At 36.8% G+C, this 18386-nt stretch overlaps 2 protein-coding genes across 12 annotated transcripts in view; one reads left to right on the top strand and one right to left on the bottom strand.

Annotated features, from left to right (window-relative positions):
- The window catches only part of sdccag8 (SHH signaling and ciliogenesis regulator sdccag8), a 73446-nt gene extending 67552 nt beyond the window's left edge, over positions 1-5894 (bottom strand). Inside the window, exons 1-8 of one of the 2 annotated variants that reach the window (XM_051650986.1) lie at positions 5691-5894; positions 5219-5332; positions 2787-2875; positions 2385-2501; positions 2078-2203; positions 1711-1800; positions 1518-1582; positions 986-1177 (exon numbers count right to left, since the gene is read on the bottom strand). In XM_051650986.1, coding sequence (XP_051506946.1) covers positions 986-1177; positions 1518-1582; positions 1711-1800; positions 2078-2203; positions 2385-2501; positions 2787-2875; positions 5219-5332; positions 5691-5754 — 857 coding nt within the window. In that variant the 5' untranslated portion in view covers positions 5755-5894. Of the gene's footprint in view, positions 1-985; positions 1178-1517; positions 1583-1710; positions 1801-2077; positions 2204-2384; positions 2502-2786; positions 2876-5191; positions 5333-5690 lie in introns of both variants that reach the window. The other variant, XM_051650985.1, reaches the window with a different exon arrangement.
- A 293-nt stretch (positions 5895-6187) lies between these two features.
- LOC127413872 (centrosomal protein of 170 kDa-like) overlaps positions 6188-18386 on the top strand; it is a 46132-nt gene continuing 33933 nt past the window's right edge. For 8 of the 10 annotated variants that reach the window (XM_051651394.1, XM_051651397.1, XM_051651398.1 and 5 more), the window contains exons 1-3: positions 6188-6377; positions 14104-14245; positions 16350-16439. In XM_051651394.1, coding sequence (XP_051507354.1) covers positions 14141-14245; positions 16350-16439 — 195 coding nt within the window. In that variant the 5' untranslated portion in view covers positions 6188-6377; positions 14104-14140. Of the gene's footprint in view, positions 6378-11531; positions 11707-13958; positions 14012-14103; positions 14246-16349; positions 16440-18386 lie in introns of those variants that run through there. The other 2 variants (XM_051651395.1, XM_051651396.1) reach the window with 2 other exon arrangements.

Here is an 18386-nt window from a genome sequence, read left to right on the forward strand (position 1 = left end):
CATTCTGAGATGCTATTCTGCTCACTACAATTGTACAGAGGGGTTACCTGAGTTACCGTATCCTTTCTGTCAGCTCAAACCAGTCTGGCCATTCTCCGTTGACCTCTATCATCAACAAGCCGTTTTCGCCCACAGAACTGCCGCTCGCTGGTTGTTTTTTGTTTTTCGCACCATTCTCTATACACTCTAGAGGCTGTTGTGCGTGAAAATCCCAGGAGATCAGCAGTTACAAAAATACTCATACCAGCCCATCTGGCACCAACAATCATGCCACGGTCTAAATCACTGAGATCACATTTTTTTCCCATTCTGATGGTTGATTTTATACATTACACTGCTGCCACATGATTAGCTGATTAGATAATCAATGGAATGGTGTGGTGTAGTGGGCTAAAGCACATAACTGGTAATAAGAAGGTTGCTGGTTCAATCCCCACAGCCATCACCATTGTGTCCTTGAGCAAGGCACTTAACTCCAGGGGGATTGTCCCTATAATAATTGCACTGTAAGTTGCTTTGGATAAAAGCATCTGCCAAATGCATAAATGTAAATAATCGCATGAATAAGTAGATGTACAGGTGTACCTAATAAAGTGGCCAGTGAGTGTACATCCAACAAATAGATCCAATCCAGGAAATGATGGAATGTTACTACAACAATACAAATAGATCATACACCTATTAGTAGTGGTGTAATTGAAACAAAGCATAACTCAAAAGCAAATCAGTGCTCTGATGAAAAAAGTTCAACTGATATCGGCAAAGACTTTCCATATTGGTGCAATTGGTCCTAAAAATAATTAATAATGAATGATTTGAAAAATATTTAATTTTCCAGACAAAACTATTTAAACAGGACAATGTCAGACTATTCTACTTGGATTTAATATTATTTATCTATGGGAATAACATAAATGTCTAAGGATTTTAATTTGTGTGTAACCAAATTCCACAGATCCCACAAACACCAAGAACACACACTTACTTAGTGAGTCTTTCAATGGTCTGGACATGGACATTGTAGTGTGTCTCTGCCAGGACTGCTTCATGCTGGGCACACTTCAGACACAGACCACCCACACGCTGACCACTGCCCGCTGCCACAGCCATCGCTTCTTTGTGTCGCAGCCGTTCTTTCATGTCCTCATACTCCTTCTGAATGCTTGCCAAGTCTTTCCTACACACACACACACACGTGTGGTGAGAGCAAAAGCATGCAATATGCCTATTTTGATGACAGATTCTATTGGTGTGGCCTCTTCTTAGTGCTAATATTGCAGATGCACAATTAAAGGAGAACCAACCACTCTAAAAAACTTTGACCCACACCCTGGCAATCTACTGACACTCACAGCACTGGACATCAATAATCAGGGGGCTAACACATCATAAGTATGCAAAATGTATGTTAATATTATGTTTTGCCAACTCAGATTGTAAGAGCATATTTAAGTCAGTAGTGACTCATTGGGAGAGGAAAATGTTTCAGGCTCGGCCACTGATTGAAGCCCACTTACTTCAGGGAGACTACTTGAGCCTCCAGGGTCTCAGTTTGTGCTTGATAGAGACACTTGAGCTGCTCCTTAGACAGTCATAGGACATATGAGTGGAAGACAAAGAGATAGCAATCTGAATTTTGGTACATACTGAGTCACTCATCCAATGTCACATTATTCTGAAACGTAAATGTACCCCACTGCCAAAAAATACCATTTCTTTCTTCCACTTATGGTGCTCGGCTTGATTAAAGGAGCTTAGTCTTGGTTTTGGAGTCTTTTCTGGTGTGGGCTCCATGTTTAGCTGAAAATGATAAGACAGTAGAGGACAGAGGTTACATAATGACAATCACCGTACTGTATGTGAGCCGCTTAAAAAAGTGTTTGTATAAAGTTGTATCTATAGTTAAAACCACAATAATACAAAGTAGCATCATGTGTCCACATTGTATTTCTATATTGACAGTAAACTAAAATATGATATGATTTTATACTATATATATTATATTTTCATAAATTATGTTTCATTACAGCATATCCTTTCTTGCAGTACAATAACAAAATGCCACAGAGATAAATACCGTGCTGTCTACAAGTGTGTATTCTTTAAGAGTGTCTTCCAATGTCTTTGCTTTGAGTTCCTGGTGTAGTTTCTCATTCTCCACCACCACCACTCTCACTCTCTGTTTCAATCCTAGGAGTTCCTCCTTTAGAGAGAAAACAACATAAATATACACACAGTTACAGCTGCCATTCCAAAATCCTTTTATGGTATCTGCCTACAAAAGACCTCATGTAATACACAAAAAACTATGCATACTGAATGAACGATTTTGCCCCAGACAATCAATTCACTGATATTATCTCATGTTGATAAACAGTACTGACCTTGCAGAATTTGACCTCTGCCTCCAGGTGCTGAATGTACTCAGACTGATTGTGAATGATGGGAACCAGGTCGTGAACACCAGGCAGAATGCTACTGCCCTCATCTGTGGCTCTTTGCTAGACAGTACAATCAAATGGTGCCCATATATTATGTTTAAATACACAGGAATGACTAAAAATGGAAAAACTATAAATGAAAGCATTAAAACCAATAAACTAAAGTTGATGATCAATATTACACAATGTATTATTGTCATTATCATACAAACATGAACTATATTGTATTAAGGGAGCATTAACATGTTCAGTAGACTAAACCAGATCACAACATTCACATCTAAACTCATCAGTGGTTTATTTAGATTTCTTAGTCTGCATATGTCAGCAATAAAAGTACAGTACCTTTGCAACCAATTTCCTCTTGGAAGAAAGAGGCGATTGAACATTTGCATCTTTGGACTGCTTTTGAAGCAAAGAACGCAGCTGGTTGGCTGAAACAACATAAAAAAATAATAATAAACCAGTTCCAGAACAAGGTTAGGATACTCATGCAGAAGATTTCAGTATAAACTGGACTTTAATATGTACAACTACAATCAGCAAGATGCAACCCACATCATTCAGAACATGTAGTATTGATTTGCTTAAAGGGATAGTTCACCCAAAAATGAAAATCTTCTCATCATTTACTCACCCTCATGCAAGCCCAGATCCGGATGACTTTCTTTCTTCTGCATTACACAAATTGAGATTTTTAGAAGAATTTCTAATAAGTCCATAGTTAGTCCATAAAATGCAAGTGAATGGAGCCCAGATTTTTGAATCTGAAAAAAATCATATAAATCAGCGTAAAAGTAATCCATAAAACTCCATGTCTTCTTAAGCAATATAATAGGTGTGGGTGAGAAACAGATCAATATTTATCTCCTTTTTTACCATAAATCTCCACTTTCACTTTTACATTCTTCTTATTTTGTTTTTTGGCAATTCACACTCTTCATGCAAATCAGCACCTACTGATCAATGGTGGTGATGTAAAGAAAAAGAACTTAAGGGGGTCATGACATGAGGAATCAAATTTTCCTTGATCTTCTGACATATAAGATGTACTATAAAAACATACTGTAAGTTTCAGAACTGAAAACTTTCTCCTTAATAGAAAAATAGCAAATATTTAAACCAGGCTGTGGAAACTGGCCGTTTGGAATTTGTGGAACTTGTGACGTCACAAGGACCAAATACATCTGCATATGACTGCCTCTTCAGCAAGACATCAATGCCCATTTTTCATCATTGCACCCTTGGTCCAGCCCACTGGTGCTCACAGTCAGTCACAGGTAAAGAGGAGAGACATGGGCCGGTCATGGGAGGTTCATCTACAGCAAAGGAGACTTACACAGGACAACTTCATGTGCCTATCTGGATTTAAATGTTTTTCTACACTAGATGAACGGCTTTGACCATTATCGTACATCTCGTGCTGCTTTTATAAGACGTGATATCAAGTTAGAACTCTAAATAGGAGACCTCCATTGTGTTTCATTCAGCTGCGCAGTTTCTTGTTGTTTTGAAGGCGTCCTGGACCTTTTTGCACCCATCTGTGCAATTTTTAATTGTTAGTCTTTTGTAAACATGCACCTATAGACGTCTTTGATCTTTTTGATGTGTTTCCGGCGATGTGAGCTGCGTTTTAAGAGCAGTACAAGCGCAACTTTTAAAAACACTTCTCATACTGCTGCTGCCAACACTGGGAGAAACATGCTGTTCCTGTGTGTAAACAATCACAGAAGATGTGAAGACCAGCGTCTCTGCTTTGGCCTGTTGAAGCCGGTTGAAACACAAATATCACATTTGTTTATTCAGAACATTTCAGCGTGGATTGTTTGTGAACCAGTCACAATATGATTCAAGCTTTGCAAAGGAACTGTTATTGAAAGATTGGGCATTAAAAACACTATTGGACCACAAAAAGGTAAGTAAACAATTTTATTCATTAATATTTCATATGTCATAACTGTTTAATAGTTTATGATGCTGCATGAACATTTTAATATATTCAGATGAAATGTGTTAGATGTGTGCTATATGTTAATCCTGAAATTTAATTTTATAAATGTTGTGGTCTTTTGGAGTTTGTTCATTTTCTTCAGATTGCGTTTCAAATATGTCTGTATTTGAGGGGCTGCATGATGTTAGCCAATTATAACAGTGGCCATTTACATTGAAGTTTTAAAGGGCCAGAGATCTCGAAACCGAGCATTTCAGATAGAGGGACAGACACAGGGTGGAAAATTATTATATATTATGACTGTTTTGGTGCAAAAAAAAATAAATAAATAAATAATAATAATAAAAAAAATAATAATAATAATAATAATAATAATTAATAAATAAATAAATAAATAATATATATATATATACTAACATTCTATGTGTACCTCAAGGAAGATAATAATAAAAAAGGAGTATGTCATGATCCCTTTAAATATTGATCTATTTCTCACCCACACCTATCATATCGCTTCTTCACATGGATTGAACCACTGGAGTTTTATGGATTAATTGTATGCTGACTTTATGGGATTTTTTTGACCTTCAGAGTTCTGGCCACCATTCACTTGCATTGTATGGACTTACAGAGCTGAGATATTCTTCTAAAAATCTTCATTTGTGTTCTGCAGAAGAAAGAAAGTAATACATATCTGGGATGGCATGAGGGTGAGTAAATTATGAAATAATTTTTATTTTTGGGTGAACCATCCCTTTCAAAAACAAATAACCAAGCATGCTCCGTGAAGGACTTGTACCTGCTTCACTTTGTTGAACTGGCATACAGGGGTTTTGCAGTGGCGTGCTCAGCATTTCCTGGTGCTCGTTTGATTCTGTAGAGTCAGAGCTGTGGCCTCCCAACATGCTGGAAAGGTGCTGGATACTGCGGTTGGCTCTCTCTAAAACAATTAAATCATTCAAAAACATTTATATTATTTAAAAAATAATATGCAACACATAATATGAAGATAGGATGATATAATGAAATGGGTAGCCAAAAAAAGTTTCTAATATATAATACGTTTAACCATTTAAAAATTCTGTTTTTTTTTTTTTTTCTGTGGTTCAATACTATTTTTAGAATAAACGATCTTGTGGCAGGTGTTCAAATTTTAACAGGTTTCCAACGCCAGTTCACAATAAATAAAGTGGCCAGACGTGCAATTTACAATCTTGGACAGCTTCATGGGCTACATTGTGTCGTAGTATGATTGTTAATATTAGATATAAATCTGTTGTGTGTTAGCATAACATCACCTCTCAATGTCTTCTGTAATGCTCCTAATTCTTCCTCCTCGTCAGAATCCAAGGACGGTTTCATTGTCCCGTTAAAAAACAATACGGTTTGTGAGTATTTCGCACAATTTCTCAGGCTCAATGTAGCAAACTGTGGTAATATATCTCATTAATGAACGAGAGCCCAGAAGACGTCAACGGTTGCATGGCAGACGTACACTTCCGTAAACCACACAAAGGCAACCGGACCTTGTAGTTTTTAACTACATCATACTGCTTACTCATCTAAGGCGAGGAAACTACAAGACGAGTATTTCCGGTATACAAAATGCGGTGTAGTAAACGTTTACAGTGTAAACATGCTTATTACTGTAATTGAAATATTCACAAACATAAATATCAGATATATTTTTAAATAAATGGACAAAATAAATAATATTTAAAATATTTTATTGTGGCTATTTTGAGCGTCAGTCAGTGTATGAGGACACGCCCACCGGACTGTGTTGGAACTGCAAACCCTGTTGTCGTTGCCTGATTCCAGGCTGCCGTATGTCGCCGCTATTTGTAAGGAATAACGTTATTGTTGCTGCTGAGCAACTGAGACTGATAGGAGACGCAAGGGCACACACTGGGTTGGGCTACGAGAACTGTTTAGCTGCTGCACTGAAGCTCGGGATCAAATTGGCAGCGAAAAGAAGAGTAAGGGTAAGTGAGCATTGTTATAAAAAGATATTCTAATAAGTAGTTCATACAAGAATAAGGCATTTAAAACAAGACTAGATTATTGATGCATATACACCTATTAAATACCCGTCCTATGATCTTTATTCGTACACATTGCTGTGGTTTATACTATTTACGTTTTTCCAATGATTTGATCATGCCGGAGAAATCGAGTGGACCGCAGTCGTAACGCTACATCAGGACGCTAACTCTATCATCTAGTATCTAAAGCTGCACACACCAGCCTGAACGTCGTCTGTTTTTATGGGTTTGCATTAATGTAGTGCATCCTAATGCTCATGTTACTTTATTGATTTTCTCCACTGCAGTAAGATGTATACTAATATTGCAATACTGTATAATGTGTTTGACTATTGCTGCATGAAGGGGACACAAAGCACTGGTCACCAGTCTAGCAGGCTCACGAAAAGCATGGCATCTTGCGTAAAGAACATTTACACTGGATCACAATGAATCATCTTAATCAACGATTCTTCAGTCATTTACGTCGGATTTGTAAGAGATGTGGATGTTTTGTCGGGTAGAATAGATGCACCCTGAAGAGCAGAATATTTTGTTTTTGACAAAGGCTCTTGTTTTGTTGTGCTACATCTGGCCAACGTCATTTGAAAGCAGTTTTAATGACATTTTTCTACGTTTCAAAATGTTACTCGCTGACACTATGCAGGGACAGATTATGACTTGCAAAGGCCCCGGGGCCAATTATCTCCAAGGGCCCCCCCTCCCCTCCCACCATTTCTTTACATAGCAAAAAAAAAAAAAAGGGGGTGGGGCGGGGTTGATGATGGGTTTTCGAGCGGGGGGATCGCCAAACTGGATCCCGCAACCTTAAAGCCCATATAATACATCTATAATACACTGTGTACACAAAATAGTTACACTCAGGAACTTAAGGACAAAAACGTCGCCATTGAAACCCATTAAATCTGCAATATTTGATCCCAGTGTCATTAAAGCATAAAATCATGAATTCTATGGTATTATGCTTTCATTCCAGAGCCCTGGCTTCAACATTTACATTTTTAATATTTTCCACCAGATGGCGCCATTTTTCTCATGTTTAGCCTATGGAGCAAATACATGCTTTTTTCCTATTTTCAGATTGCTGTATTATAGTATATATATATAGAGCACTGCAGGCCAATTGAATAAATGATGCAGCTAAAATTGTGTGGGTGTGGACATATCTTTTGTTATCGTTTGATTTTGTGTATGTTCTGTTTCTTCAATTAATTTTTATTTTATTTTTTATTTTTTTTGTATCAATAAAATGTTAATATAAAAAAAATTCTGAAAATGAATGAATATTTGGTAGTTGTGATCAGGATTGATGTTGGTTAAAAAATCTAAGTCAGTGAAAGTGGAAAATAATATTAATATATAATATTTTTATTGCAGTTTTTTGACACAGACATTTTTGTCCCCTAAGGACCTCTGAGTTTTAAATTGACATTATAACACAAGTGTTTGCATACTTAGTTTTAGTGGAGTTCAGTATAGGATTGAAATAGCCCACCTTTTTGACAGGGGCTGTCCTCCTGTGGCATAGGGTTTGTTAGTTCATGAAACAGATTCACTTTCACTTTAAAACACAGGCAATGCCAAATGCAAATGGCTGTAATATCTGACCAAGGCATTTTGTGGTAGTTGTTACCTCCTCACTTAGTTTTTTTAAACATGCTATTGAGACTAAAAGCCTGAAACAGCATGGAGAGGCTGTGTCTCAAAACCTAGTGTGCTGCCTACCTAGACAGCATTTTTTGGGCATCATAGTGTGTTCCGAGACAGCTGAGTTTAATCATAAATGGGAGCATAACGGCCATTATTTGAACTCCACTGAAGAACAGGATGAAATACATGGCTGTATTCTTTGCATTCTCCATCTCTTTCTGCAGGACTGAAATTCTGCACGAGTCATTGCGAAATGGATCTCTGGTATACAGCGTTTTTTCACACTATTTCTTAAAGAACAAATAATTACTTGATTTGACTCATTCCTTTATCTAAATGGAAACCGTCAGTTGTTTGACTGCAGTATGTCACATTTAAGTTTTTTGTTTGCTTAGCTTTTTTCTCAGCTGGTTTTTTAGGATCATTATCTACCTGAACAAAAATGGGAAGTCAATTTCAATATAAAAAGTAGATTTTTTTTCAGTGTCAAACAGTGATGGCCAGAATGACACAAAAATAAGTTACGAACAGGGTTTGCTCACTTTTTCCATTGCTGTCTTTTTGGGTGTAACTGCTAGGCCTATTGCTTTACACATTTCCTCTAGTGTACTTTGATTGCATTAATCTGTACTTTTCCCCCTCTGTATTTCAATGCAGGTTATGAAAGATCTTTTTATACATGTTATAGCCCAGATTGTAATACATCATGTTTGGGTTGCACCACATAATATACAGTATATATATATATATATATATATGTATAGGCTATATTCTTGAATAGCGATGAATGTGGTAAGTTCTCATTTTCTGTTGACTAGCCTATACCTTTTTGATTTCATTATTTCCTCTCCTACAACATAATACAATTCATTTAATGAATTTTAATTAATATTTTTGAGTCATTTATATTACTCGAAAGACACCAGGGTACCTGATCTTGAGCCCAAATCCACTAAAAGAGAAAATGCATCAACTAGCCTAGACCTAGACCAGAAAGTATTCTTCTACCCAACACTTTGTTTTGTTTGAGCACTGAGCCCCACATCATTAATTAATTATACGTCAGGGTCACTTCCTCAGGTGAATCATGTTGACTGACCAATCCAGTGGGCTTCCTGTTGTTAAACAGAAGTTCCAATTGAATGTGGATTTACAAAGAAGCCACAGAGAATCACATGTTCACAGTCCATTGACAGCTGGCTATTGTCCATGAATTTAGGATACAAGTGATAATTTTCCAGAAAAATAGCCTAAACCCTACAGAAAGAGAGTCCATACAACTTGTACTTTATATGCATTTATACTTTAAGTTTAATAACAGATCATATCTTAAGCTGTGTTTGGGATGCCATTCTGTAAGTGCTACATTGCAAATCCATATAAATGACTGCCCATGTTTGATCAGACTATTGGGTCATCTTTGGGCCAGTCTGGATTCTCTTTGCTCACTGGCTAGCTTAATCCCGCTCTTTAGTACTGACCTATATTTGTTTTGTCCCTAGCTTACATCTGGTCTACTGACTGTGACTAGGCAATTAAAGTGCAGTATCTGCCTCAAGCTGTGTGTAGTGATAAACATAGTAACTCTTATTGATGAAATGCTAAACACTTTTTCATTCATTTGATGAATGGGACCCCTACAGACCCCTCGGCCACTCCCTCATTACACCAAATATAGTCAACAAAATATAGCCCATTGTAATGGGGATGTCATTGAAAATTATTACCATCTGAATATGCAACAGATATTCCCTTTGGTCATAAACATTTACTGGTCTTTAATTTGCATATGTAGGTCTGTAGGGTCAAGTATGTCATTATGCATGTTTATTAGCACCCAATGGGCTAATTTTGTTGTTGCTGATAAGGTCTGGTCTGGTGCTTTCAATTTGGAAAAATTATGGATTTCCCTTTCTGCTGCCACATGCTGATGATGTTAATGAAATGTCTGCTTTTCATGGCCATATTGTACTTCTGCAGCGCTTCCAAATTCACCCTCTCAGCTTTTTACTGGATTGTCCTCATTTTCTATACAGAGATGTGGATGTAGCTATATATCTTTTTTTCTATTTATTTACAAATCATGTTTTATTTTTTATGGAATCATTTACCCCAAAAATAAAAATGCTGTCATGTTTAAAGATGAAGGTAATGGTCACATTTTATCAGTTTTATGAATGAAACAGCATAGCTTAGGGCATTTGCATGACCTTATACATTGTCAGGCTATAAAGCATAATCCTGTACTTAATTATGGACTGTTTTTCATCTTCTGTATAGTAGTTTAGTTAGTCTAGTGGCTTTGTAAGAACAGTACAATAACATGTTAACAACAGCATTTTGGAAAGTCTTCCAAGAAGTCCATGAAAAGATTTAATTTATAGATTTCAGAAAGACATGGTCTGTGGAGAAAGTGCGTGAAGTGAAGTGAATGGCACATTCATAGATTGTTCACACACTATTCCATTCCAGTGCAGACATCAACTTGAATTATCTGAATGCTCATGCGGGTGTGTAGAGTCCAGCCAGAATTCATTTTGTTTAGACTTGAGGTGTTCTGTGGATCAATTTCTCTCCCAGCATTAGCATACAGAGATTAACCTAAAAAAGATAAATGATCTTTGTCTGGTGATGAGTCAGAAGTGTAATCAGATGCCTTGCAAGGTTTGAGACGGAAGGCTTAGTTGGCCTGAGGCTTATTGTTTTGCCGTCTGTTTCTGGAAACAAGAATCAATTGCTTGATAATGCAACAAAGTGCTTTGTGAGAGGAACAGTATGATGAAGTGTGATTTCTACCAAGTAGCTGGACTGAGACAGATTATGTAACATTTTGTGATGCCTCAGTGATTTAAGTTTTCGTAGACTATAGGAAATACAGTCGACAACAGTAAGGACATTGATTTTTTTAATTGCCATTTTCACAATATTGTTGAGAATGCACACAGTGGTTATTGCCTCACAACATCATGTTATCTTCAAGGACTTGCAACCTTTACTTGATATTCACAGACCTGAAGACATGAATAATTCACTTTCAGTGCAGTGTATTACAGAATTTAGGCTGATATTTTGTGAATAAGCGGCATTCTTGTTACATTGCAGCTGCAGTATCTAAACCCCGTCTGTCATGAAGTTCTAATTTCATGGGATTTAGGGAGGACACTTATGCAGTTGTTTTATCATCTGATTAGTAATCTTATTGGAAGGGTGTAGACTTCATGCAGATTTCCATGCAAGAGCTTCATTTGTGAGAAATACCAGCTGAAATTGGTTTTGGATGATCTGAAAAGGACAACATATTTGACACGTATTGCATTGCAAAAATCCACCAGTCCATCAAATTTGAGCTTTTCCAGCCTTTCCTAATGCAACATGCTTTAGCATTAAGATTGAAGCTATTTAAAATGGGGGTTTCCACTTTGTATTTCTTATATCTCATTGCAGAGTGAGTCAGTACTTCATTCCTCTCAAAGAGATGACAAAGATTCAGAGATGAGCTGGATGAAGCTGGGAGGAAGTGTTAGCCACACTTCCTGCTCCCTGAAAAGTGCACACAGTCAGCCCAAAACAATCCAGCTCTTCAGAGACTGAAGCAAGAGGATTCCCCAGAGCCAACATGGTGAAATAACCCTTTCACCCAATAAAAACACCAAGTAGAATGGGAGTGGGCACATAACTGCTGCATAATGTAGAAAATACTGCAGAATGTCTGTATTCCATGGCTCAGTTGTGCCTTTAAGAAGGTAAAGCTTATTCTAAGAGAAAAGTGAACAAATTTGCCTGCTCACTTTGAGCTTCCAAATGAAGTGTTTACAATAGAAGTCTTTTACTTCCCAAGAATGTTACAACAGCAAGGGATTGTGATGGGTTTGACATGTGATAGGGTTTCATGTGTTCTTCAGAAGGCACTGACTAACATTCCCCAGCTTCCAAAGCTCTTTCATGTCTTATTAAAAGAGGGGGGTGTATTCCACCACATCAGTCTCCTCTGCCACGTTGTGCTTATTCCTGAATTCTGTGGGTAGATGTTGGGTATAAAGACTTTCCAGTGGTTGCTCTGCTAATGCCTGTGTTCCAGAAAAGAGAAAATCCAGCTGTTATTATTCAGCTATTCCTTGCAAGCTGCTCCCAAGATATAATCTATTGAGAAGCAGCTCTCAGAACCTATTCCTGTTAAACACACACTCCCAAACCCACAGGCATTATCAGAACTCTGTTGCTGGATAAAGGGACTTGCAGAATGACGTTTTTGAAATTGCTCAAATAGCCATTAGAAAAGATATATATAAAAAAAAAAGGTAGTTATGAAAATTGTCTTGTGGTTATGTTAATGGTGTAACCACAGACTTACAGGCGATTTTCTCAGTTATACTAGCTAAGTTCCAAAACAAGTGTTGTGAAATGATGGAAATGAATAGTATCATATGCGTTTACTGTGGTTTATGCAGCTTGGATGTTCTATCTACTTTACATTCATAAGTGACCTTTAGTATTTGGAAGAGTAGGTGTATTATGTTCCAATTACTCAAAGAAGCATAATCATAGTGCACACTCAGCAAATGTGGGTCCCTTACATCAAAACAGCACTCATTACTGGTCAACATGTTGTCATAGCAATATGCTAATAAAAAAGGGCTTTCACAATATCCAATGTTCAACAGCCCTCATTGCTTGTGAGTGCTGTATAGTATTAGTGGTGAGGGTCTGACATGCTCTTCAATAATTACAGTTATACAGAGAGATGTTATTGTAGGTCATACATAGGTTGTCAGACCCACTTTGCTGTTCATTTAGCTATCTGTGCTTGAGGTAGTCTGCAGAAGACTACATCAGTAACAAAGTACAGTAGTATTATTACCATGTTTTTTGGATGCACCATGGAAATGCCATGTTCTATTGGGCAGATATCATGGATGAATCATGGTATAGCCTTCTTTGAATTGTCGTGGAGGACCACATAAATACCATGGTACTTGAATAGAATAATCATTCAGTATTAGGAATGGGTCACGATGGTCCCACATTTAGTGAGGTAGACTATTTTTACAATTTGTATGCTTTTTTGTTTGTTTTTTGTTTGATTTTGATCTTTCTAGAGATTTTCGGCATAAGAGTTGCGTTTTTATGAGGGGACGTCAAATTAAAAATAGTTAAAACTGGCTTACGAGAGCCCTGCATTCTGTTCCATTCTGTTGCGCTCCATCCAGCTGTTGAACAAAAGAAACGCTCGTGATCGGGTTAGGTGAACTCGAAACCAGCCTCATTTTTCTTTTAGGCTTCGTTAAAAACGAATATGTTGACTAGTTGATTGACTAGTCAACTTGGAAAATATGACTTGTCAATTTTGGAAATAGATAGCAGTATTGCACAACCCTATTCAGTACCATACTACAGTATATATCAAAGTACCATGGTATTACCATCTGATGCCCTCACTTGACCATGCTAACACTGCATTTTTTTGTAAGAAATAAGAGATTTGGGAGTAGCACTTCACTTAGGAGTGGGTCACTTAGAAGGAGGCATGTCAGTTTGTAGGTCAGGAGAATATGTTGAAGTCCTCTTCCCTGACCATTTGCAGCTGTAACTCTGAGCAGCTGACCTCCTTTTCAGAGTAAGAAAAGATAGGGGAAAAAGAGCCTAGCAGGGTGTACAGCCAAGATGCCTACATCACTTCCTGCCGCATCTGGCAATGATCAGAGGGAGGAGGGAAGTGTCCTAGGCTTTACTCCCTGCCTGTTAGAACTCTGCTCAAGAGTTTCAGTGCAGCAGCAGATTTCAACACAGACTAATGGATCTCTCTCTCCCTCCACCCACCCATATTCCCTAGTCACCGTGTCAGTTCAAATTTAAACTTCTTAGTTAGTGGAATGAACATTATCTCTTTATAAAAGGCCTCTTATCTTTCAAAATAAAATATATGTGTAAGTTTTGCAAATGTTTTATGAAAGTTCATGTGGAGTTGGAATGTTATCGATAGAAAGTTTTTATCTCTCTTTTTTTATCTCACCATAAGGATGACGTAGGGCCTGAGGCTGGAGGACAGAGCAGAGATGAGCCTCACGTCCTGGTTCCTCGTGAGCAGCGGGGGTACGCGGCATCGGCTTCCCCGGGAGATGATCTTTGTGGGCCGTGATGACTGCGAGCTTATGTTACAGGTCAGGAAGGGTGTCCTTTGCCATCTGTGATGCAGTCATGTTGTTGAATGTAAAATCTCTTTTTAAAGGTGAAATGTGTCATTTTTGCACAGTTAGTGTCACCAAACAGAATTGCAAATATAATGACTCTCAGACTGGTCTCTCAAACACTCTTCTAATCTTCCACTGTTTGGACAAACATGTAGTCCCGACCCAAACTCATGCCATTGGTTGCTGGTCAGAGTGCTCCAACAATCAGATCAATGTTTTAATAGTGCCACAGTGTTTACACTTTTCAAAAGAATCAACTTACAAATGGCTAAATAAGTTGCTTTTGCATATTAAGATGAGATAGGAGAAAGTATTTTAACATCAAAAAAGCTTTAAAAAGTAATGGCAAGTTTACAAACTGCTTAAGTTTGAGTTGTCCACAGTATTCTTGAGGCAAAGATGTAATTGTTATTCCAGATGTCTGTCTTTGGGTGTGAAATGTCAGGCACTGATATTTGGAGCAAATTTAATCTGATTCACCACCATTACTACACGGACCACTTAGATTTGTTTTTATGCACCAATTCAGCTATTAACATAATTAATTCAGACACCTTTACTGTGGAGAGGTGTCTGTTATACTCTAATACAACCACTTTTTTGGCCCTTTTTTTAAATATGAAGGTTTTTATTACAAAATTTTAACATACTTTATTAGATGTACTACAGTGTTCAACAACCAACTGTAATGGCAAATATTGAAGGAGAGAGTGCCTGTCTTGCCATCAGAAAACTATGGAACTGGGTCCAATCCCAAAACGAGACATTACACACCATAACACGAACTCTGCAGATGTAATCGGAGACACTGGAAGAAAAGCTGTGTGCTTTAACTCTCTTTAGTGGTGTTTGCAGAAAAGCATCGATAGTACTATTGGACATACTTACAGTTAAGGATTTGATCAAACCCTTAACTCTAAGTATTAACATTTATGCATGTAACTATCATGCACGTGCTTCGAACATGATTAATACCTCTAAAAGTGCTGCTTGTTGTTAAATGTATTATTACCTTTCTAAGAAGTAAGACAGATATTTGCCTGGCAGATGATGAAACAGGTGAACATTTTTTAGACTTCACGAGGGACTTTTGATTTTGCAACCATCCAGAACACAGTAGCAACTGCATAGCAATGTGTTAAAAACCTCTCAGAAGACCTAGTAGCCAACTGTATACAGTAGCAACGCCCTGGCACATTACAACACAGTAAAAAAAAATGCTCAACCAGCAATGCCTTTGCAACTACCCACAACACCCTAGCATAATCGTGCTGATGAGTTTTGAACAGCCAAGCATCACTCACACACAAAAATAAGTAAATTAAAAAAATCTAGTTCGTAAAATGGATTGTGGTAAAATGACCCTGTGATGATAGATGATTGTCGAAGGTTGTCTATTTTGTCAGCAAGCTGTGAAAATAATACTCTTGAGGACACATTCAAGTCAAATGTCTTTATTGGAAATATCTTCTTGCAATAAAGTCTTTTCTAAAATTCATTGACATAACTGATACAACCTAAACTGTAAATTTGCATTTATTTGTTCATTTTTACAGTATCTGTTCCTTTAAACTTGTTTCACACTGACCAGTTTGAAATTGCCATTACAATGTGTGCCATCCTTGTGGAGTTTGGTCCCTCCTGTGGCATGGTCTTCTCGTGGTATGTTTAGTGCGGTCTCTCTTTTCTAATAAGGTTTGATCTTGTTTGACCAACCGAAAGTACTTACCTAATCGGTAGGACAAGATGGTCAGGTTGGAATGTGTACATTTCCCAGCATTAGACTAAATAATCTATATATGAGGATGCTTTAAAATGAATTGAACTCAGAATCTGAGATCACAACCAAATTTGCAATATGTGTATGAGGGAATATTTCTTTACTTTTACTGTATATTCGAATTTTGCTAGTTTAAGTATTTTGCACATGCAAGATATTTTACCTTCAAATTGTAACCTTCAAATGTTACAAGATGAAATACTACCGTGAATGCATACCAATGTCAAGACAAAGAATTTGCTTCCAAAAATAACCACAAACTGAATTCTTGCTTTTATCTCTGTGTGATTGCAGTCTCGTAGTGTAGATAAGCAGCATGCTGTCATCAACTATGAGTCCAGCAGTGATGAGCACAAAGTGAAGGATCTGGGAAGCCTGAATGGGGTGAGTAAGAGTGATGTTCATTTCTGATAAATAAATGTCACAAGACTTTAAAGCAACAAATTGCACAACTTCACACTTAAGAAACTTCTCCTGTTTACAGTAACTATATTTTTGTAAGCAGTGCATAATATTATCTATATTATAAATATATATTTATGGCAAAAGACTGTAAGTGCCTGCAGCTAATTCAGGTGTGATCTTATTCACAATACAGCATGGCATAGAGTGCCTTTTTGCATTTATAAAATGGTTATTACATAATAAAAATGTTACGGACACAAAGTTTCATTTAAAAGATATTTTATGAAACAAATTCATAAGTATTTTTGCGCAACTGGAATGCTGTTTTGACCAATCAGCATCCCTGACCAGAACTATCATTTTTAGAATATTTATTTAAAACAATAATAAATGTAAATATAATAAATTACATTTATAAATTTACAAATATAATAAGATATTTTAGGTTAAGGTAACATTTTGAGTTTTTATTTTTATATATATATATATATATATATATATATATTCAGCATTGTTTTGAACCTCAAAGTTAAACAAAGATGAACTGCTCATTTTAAACAGTTGTAAAATATTGAGATGAAGCCTGCTTTTACTCAGCCTGAATTATGTTTGTGTTAAAAATATGTGTGTCTGCTTAAGGTCAGTAAAAACAATGCTGTGACTAAATCAGAGCTCATGGGGTAGAATGTCCACAACCTCATCCTGTTAAGTCATGCTTAAGAATTCCACTTCCTGACCTGCTTTGGCAGGAAATGGTTATTATATATAGCACGTGTAGCTATTATAGCATGTGCAGCCATGTTTTTTCAGCAATTTCAGTATAGCTAACAGTTTTCATGTTGGCCTGGGATCAGTTTTCAACAAGAATCTACCAGTCAAGCCCAGACATCTTAAAAAATATTCTTATAGTTATATTTGGCACAATAACATGTTGAAAAGAAAAGAAATATTTTTCACTGAGTCTGCACACATTCCCCAGATGTGACCCCTCATTCCAGCAAAATGTCTTAAGGTCTTTGGATATTCCATAGAGGACAGAGGACGAGATTGATTCAGCTTTTCAAGGGAAATTTTAAACTTGAATGCTCTAGAAACTGCTTTGTTAGAGCGATTAGCTCCCTCTCTTTGTTGGGTTCTGCAGGAAGTGGCTGATATTTGAGACAGAGCAGACCTCACAGCACACATTATAATCACCCTGAAGGTTTTAAAACTTTGTGAGGTCACTCTCACTATGGCTGTGTGTTTAGAGGGAGCTGTAAACCATTTATGCACAAAGTGAACTTTTGAAGTTCAGCTTATTAAACAGGCAAATATCTTTATTACTCTTGTGAATAGCTGGGTAATAGGGTGTAGTGTGTGCTTTAGATATGTTTGGAGATATAATCCTCAGGTATAAGAACAGTATAATAGTGTAGTTTACACTAACGGGGATTTTTAGAATAAACCCTAAGCACGTCATCATTACATAATTTGAAAAATGTATCAGTGGATTTTGATATGGTGATAATACAAAGCCCAGGATCAAGGAATATTGACTTATGACTTGTAATAGTCTAATCCTTTGAAAATTTTAATAGGGAGGGGAAAGTGAAAGCCTATCTTCTTTTGTTGCTTTTTGTTTTGTTTGATGTTGTTTTTTTTTTATTTGTTTTTGTTGTTGTTATTTGTTTGGTTGGGTTTTTGTTTGTTTTGGTTTTTGCTTTTGTTGTTTTATTTCTCTTTGTGTGTGTGTGTGTGTGTGTGTGTTTGTGTGTGTTTTGTTTTGTTTGTTTTTGTTGTTTGTTTTGGTTTAGCTTTGTTTTGTTTTTTACTACAGATTCCATAACACTCAAAAATACATATGAACAAGAAATGAGCTTCATTGTCTAAGAATTTTACATGAATTTTGAATTTATATGAAGTTTAGATGAGTTTTACATGTGTTGT

The sequence above is a fragment of the Myxocyprinus asiaticus genome, chromosome 23, assembly GCF_019703515.2.
Source record: "Myxocyprinus asiaticus isolate MX2 ecotype Aquarium Trade chromosome 23, UBuf_Myxa_2, whole genome shotgun sequence".
NCBI classification, from domain to species: Eukaryota; Metazoa; Chordata; class Actinopteri; order Cypriniformes; family Catostomidae; genus Myxocyprinus; species Myxocyprinus asiaticus.